At 43.8% G+C, this 5108-nt stretch overlaps 1 protein-coding gene across 1 annotated transcript in view; it reads right to left on the minus strand.

Annotated features, from left to right (window-relative positions):
* LOC135510492 (lipid transferase CIDEB-like) overlaps nucleotides 1–4454 on the minus strand; it is a 7355-nt gene extending 2901 nt beyond the window's left edge. The window contains exons 1-4 of the mRNA XM_064931474.1: nucleotides 4255–4454; nucleotides 3216–3339; nucleotides 2433–2591; nucleotides 1835–2025 (exon numbers count right to left, since the gene is read on the minus strand). Of these exons, the coding sequence (XP_064787546.1) occupies nucleotides 1835–2025; nucleotides 2433–2591; nucleotides 3216–3339; nucleotides 4255–4280 (500 nt within the window). The 5' untranslated portion in view covers nucleotides 4281–4454. The remainder of the gene's footprint in view (nucleotides 1–1834; nucleotides 2026–2432; nucleotides 2592–3215; nucleotides 3340–4254) is intronic.
* Nucleotides 4455–5108: the final 654 nt, after the last annotated feature.

The raw sequence follows: 5108 nt of genomic DNA on the forward strand, positions 1-5108 counted from the left end.
GTGAGTAAGAGGGGGGAATTACCATTGTTACAGATACAGTGAATTTGGAAAGTATTCAGACCATTTCTCTTTTTTCACATTTTGTTACATTACAGCTTATTCTAAAATGGATTAAATAGTTTCCCCCCTCATCTATACATACAATACCCCATAATGACAAAGCACTAACCGTTTTATTTTAATTTTAGCTTATGTATTAAATTAAACTGAAATATCACATTTACATTTAGTATTCAGACCCTTTACTCAGTACTTTGTTGAAGCACCTTTGGCCGCATTTAAAAAAAAACATTTTACCTTTGTTTAACTAGGCAAGTCAGTTAAGACCAAATTTATATTTTCAATGACGGCCTAGGAACAGTGCCTCGTTCAGGGGCAGAATGACAGATTTTGTACCTTGTCAGCTCGGGGATTTGATCTTGCAACCTTTTGGTTACGAGTCCAACACTCTAACCACTAGGCTACGCTGCCAATAGGCTACGCTTGCCTCAAGACTTCTTGGGTAAGACGCTACAAGCTTGGCACACCTACATTTGGGGAGTTTCTCCCATTCTTCTCTGCAGATCCTCTCAAGCTCTGTCAGGTTGGGTGGGGAGTGTTGCTGCACAGCTATTGTCAGGTCTTTCCAGAGATGTTTGATCGGGTTCAAGTCTGGCTGGGCCACTCAAGGACATTCAGAGAGTTGTCCCGAAGCCACTCCTGTGTTGTCTGGGCTGTGTGCTTAGAGTTGTTGTCCTGTTGGAAGGTGAACCTTCGCCCCAGTCTAAGGTCTTGAGCACTCTGGAGCAGATTTTCATCAAGGATCTCTCTGTACTTTTCTCCGTTCATCTTTTCTCCCAGTTCCTGCCTCTGAAAAACATACCCACAGCATGACGTTGCCACCACCATGCTTCACTGTTGGGATGGTGCCAGGTTTCCCCCAGATGTGATGCTTGGTATTCAGGCCAAAGAGTTCAATCTTGGATTCATCAGACCAGAGAATCTTGTTTCTCATCTGAGAGTTCTTTAGGTGCCTTTTGGCAAACTCCAAGCGGGATGTCATGTGCCTTTTACTGAGGAATGGCTTCCGTCTGACCACTCTACCATAAAGGCCTGATTGGTGGAGTGATGCAGAAATGGTTGTCCTTCTGAAAGGTTCTCCCTTCTCCACAAAGGAACTCTGGGGCTCTGTCAGAGTGACCATCGGGTTCTTGGTCACTTCCCTGACCAAGGCCCTTCTCCCCCGATTGCTCAGTTTGGCCAGATGGCCAGGTCTATGAAGAGTCTTGGTTGTTCCAAACTTCTGCCATTTAAGAATGACGGAGGCCACTGAGTTGTTGGGGACCTTCAATGCTGCAGAAATGTTTTGGTACACTTCCCCAGATCTGTGCCTCGACACAGTCCTGTCTCGGAGCTCTACGGACAATTCCTTCGACCTCATGGCTTGGTTCTTTCTCTGACATGCATATAGACAGGTGTTAGCCTTTCCAAATCATGTCCAATCAATTGAATTTACCACAGGTGCTCCAATCAAGTTGTAGAAACATCTCAAGGATGATCAATGGAAACAGGATGCACCTTCGAGTCTCATAGCAAAGGGTCTGAATATTTATGTAAATAAGGTATTTCTGTTTTTTATTTTTAATCAATTTGCTAAAATTTAAAAAAAACGTTTTTTGCTATGTCGTTATGGGGTATTGTGTGTAGATTAATGAGGATTAAAAAACAAACAATTTTAGAATAAGGCTGTATGGTAACAAAATGTGTACGAAGTCAAGGGGTCTGAATACTTTCCAAATGCACTGTACATTTCAGCAGGCTGGAGACGTCCTCCCACCCCTTCCTCTCCACTTACCTGAGGACTTTTTTGGGCCCCAGACATTGGAAGTCAGCGCTGACGGAGTACCGGCCTGAGAAGGTGCCCTTCACATTCAGGGAGCCAAACACGTCCTTGGGGTTCTGCCGGTACAGGTCAAAGGTCACCCGGGCTATGTCTTTTCCTGTCCGCGACTGGTTAGGGTCCTGGCCTTTGGAGAGCACTGCACCCTGTGGGGTTAGAGTAAGATATGGGGCAAGGTGAGAAACAGTGACATGGTCGGTGTCCCCGTGTAACCGAACCAGGAAAAACTCTGGGCATTTAATATTTTCCCGATCAGGGCCCATATCCACATAGCGACTCAGAGTAGAAGGGATGATGAGCTTCGCCTTTCAGATCAGAATGAATAAGATTATATGGACAGATCCTAGATCAGCACTACTACTCTGAGATGCTTTGTGGATACGGGCTCAGGTCACGTGATAGGCCTAGAGGAAAAACTCAGGGCCCTACTCATCTCACTTGGCAGCAGACATGGGTGTATATAACTGCACATACTGTCCAATCACTAACACAGGTCAGACGAAACAAATGATCATGTCCAGATCACAACAGAGACAGACAGTGTCAAACCCACCGGAGGAGGTTTCCATGTCTGTCCAGGTTCCAGGGCCATGAGGACAGTGTTGTCGGGCAGATACATCAGGAAGTCTTCAGAGTCCACCACTGTCCCGTCCTCCTCACACACTAGCACCACAGCCAGACTGGACAGGCACAGCATCAGGGCCTGACACACCTGGGGAAGCAGCACAGAGAGACATGTTCAGAGGGCAGACAGACACAGTGTGGGTATTTTGTAGGCACAATTACATTCTCCTTTGGCATTCACTCCATGGTTCTTTGTAGCTCAGTCAGTAGAGCATGGCACGTGTAACGCCTGAGTAGTGGGTTTGATTCCTGGGACCACCCATAGGTAAAATAAGTGCATGCATGACTGTAAATTGCTTTGGAATAAAGTGTCTGCTAAATGTCCCAGATCTGGCCTTGCTTGGGTCGTCACTAATTACCACAGCCATAAATTTATAAACGCCCCCAAATTTCTCTTCTTAAATTTTTATTTTAAACCTAATCCTTACCTGAACCCTAACCGTAACCACAGTGCTAACCTTATGCCTAACCCTAACCTTAAATTAAGACCAAAAATCTACTTTTTGTTTTCATACATTTTTACGACATAGGCCATCTTTACTTTGTGGCTGTGGTAACTAGGGAAAACCCTGTATAATTAGAGCCCAGAGCTTTTACTGGTAAAGTCAGATGGTCCCGAAAAATTCCTGGCCTTACTCATAATACCCCCCCCCCCCTTTTTATTTAGCTTATTTCATTTAAAAAAAAATCAACATGTCTGTCCTTCTCTCACCCTCTCTCTCAGTTCCTCCAGGGTCGCTGCTGTGACACCCTTCCTGGTGCCCCTGTCATGGGAACACACCCTGAATGGTCTCTGGGGGGCCGGGGCCAACGACCACACCCGCCTGGTCACAGACCTGTGGAGGAAAAGGAGGAAGAAGATGTTCACAAGGCCAAATACTGCCAGCTTGAGGTAGAATTTGCCTAACCTGGTCCGAGTTCTGTTTATGCTCTCTAACCAATGCCTACAGTCATTGACATTGCCCTGTTCTTGGATCAGTTTACCCCACACACCAATCTTAACCTGAACCATGAAGAGGATATACAACCTGACCCTGTATCAGTGGTTTGGGACAACTTCTACCTATTCCCTAGTCCATAGATACACAGGTAACACATTTGTACTGCACATCATTTCATTTGGCCTAGGAAAGCTACCGTAATATTATAGTGCAGAACAGATACAGTGATACAACTGTATCTCTATGTTTAGATGTTAACTAGATATGTTGCTATGGTTTTCTAATGTGTTCTGTAATATTTACTACTGCTGCTGAGGTAATAGTATCTCGTGGACAGACTATGTCATTCAGGATCTGACTAAATTGCGCCAGATTTGAGTTCTGGGTTAACTGCGATTAGCTGAGGTATAATGTGCTTTAAGGGCCCCATGTGGGCTGAGAGGGATACAAAAAGAGATTAAGACTGATTGGAAGACAGAGACAGATCAATCATTGCTTCATCTGGTGGAGACAGTGTCTGTTTGACAACAGCGGGTTGAAACAAGTATAGAAAACCATTACTATTCTAACTGCCAGTCCAATTTCAATTAAAGCCCTCAATGATATACGTTTTCCGGTGGTTTGTTGCCATTGTGCCTTCTTGACAAATCTCTTGGCACTCAACAGTGTACACCTTTACAAGTACAGTGATAGAGTATTATTAGAAAACTCAGAAAACTCAGATATAGAACAATTGATTGAAAAATGTACACAAAATGTGTGGGGGAAACATTATCCAGACACAGCTATTAGGAAGTAAAGTGTACTTGCTTTATTAATGATGATGTTGACTCCATATCTCACTCCCTTTCTTTCCTTCTCTCTCTTCTTTACCTCCTGTTTTTCCTTGTGTTGTTTTGGTAGCGTTGGTGCGATGTCGACTCTGATTCTGAATGTGTCTGACCCAGCTAATTCTTTAGGACAGACTTTGCCCTGATGAATCAGATACAAGACACATAGGGCAAAGTTCTCTGTCTGTGTGTGTACATGCGTGTGAGAGAGAGCGAGTGAGTATTGAAGTGAAATTGAATTTCATTCAGACAGGGAGAGAGAGAGAGAGAGAGAGAGAGAGAGAGAGAGAGAGAGAGAGAGAGAGAGAATAACACTGGCCTATATCATGGACTCCACCATGGCATTAAATCTACAGTTGAAACATTTTTTACATAATATCAGCACAGACTTTTGTTTAAATGTATCAGTGAAGTTAAGGTAATCATGAAGATTATTTCACAGAACAGTGAGACAGATATTTCACTGGATGTATAAATATGAAGCTTCCGCTTGGAGTTTCCACTCATTAGCAAATAAGGTAGTGAGAGGAATCCCACTGGCGCAGTGGGAGAAGATGGAATGAGATGGATTTTGGCCTACATTCTACAAATGTTCTCATCGATGAAACATTTGATCTCAATACAGTTTTTTCTGTTCCCAAAACTAGAATCTGTTATGAACAGAGTGGACTACGTTTTGTAGACTTTAGACTTTGCCAAAGTTTTTTTTAAATGGCGTTGTTTAGGAGCGCAAAGTAGGCGTTCCCTAACGGAAATATGCAGATGTTGGATAAAACGGGCCAATAGGATCTCGCTAGCTCGTGTTTGACTCTGTCCACCTCCTTGCTTGTTCGG

The sequence above is a fragment of the Oncorhynchus masou genome, chromosome 23 (assembly GCF_036934945.1).
Source record: "Oncorhynchus masou masou isolate Uvic2021 chromosome 23, UVic_Omas_1.1, whole genome shotgun sequence".
Taxonomy (NCBI): Eukaryota; Metazoa; Chordata; class Actinopteri; order Salmoniformes; family Salmonidae; genus Oncorhynchus; species Oncorhynchus masou.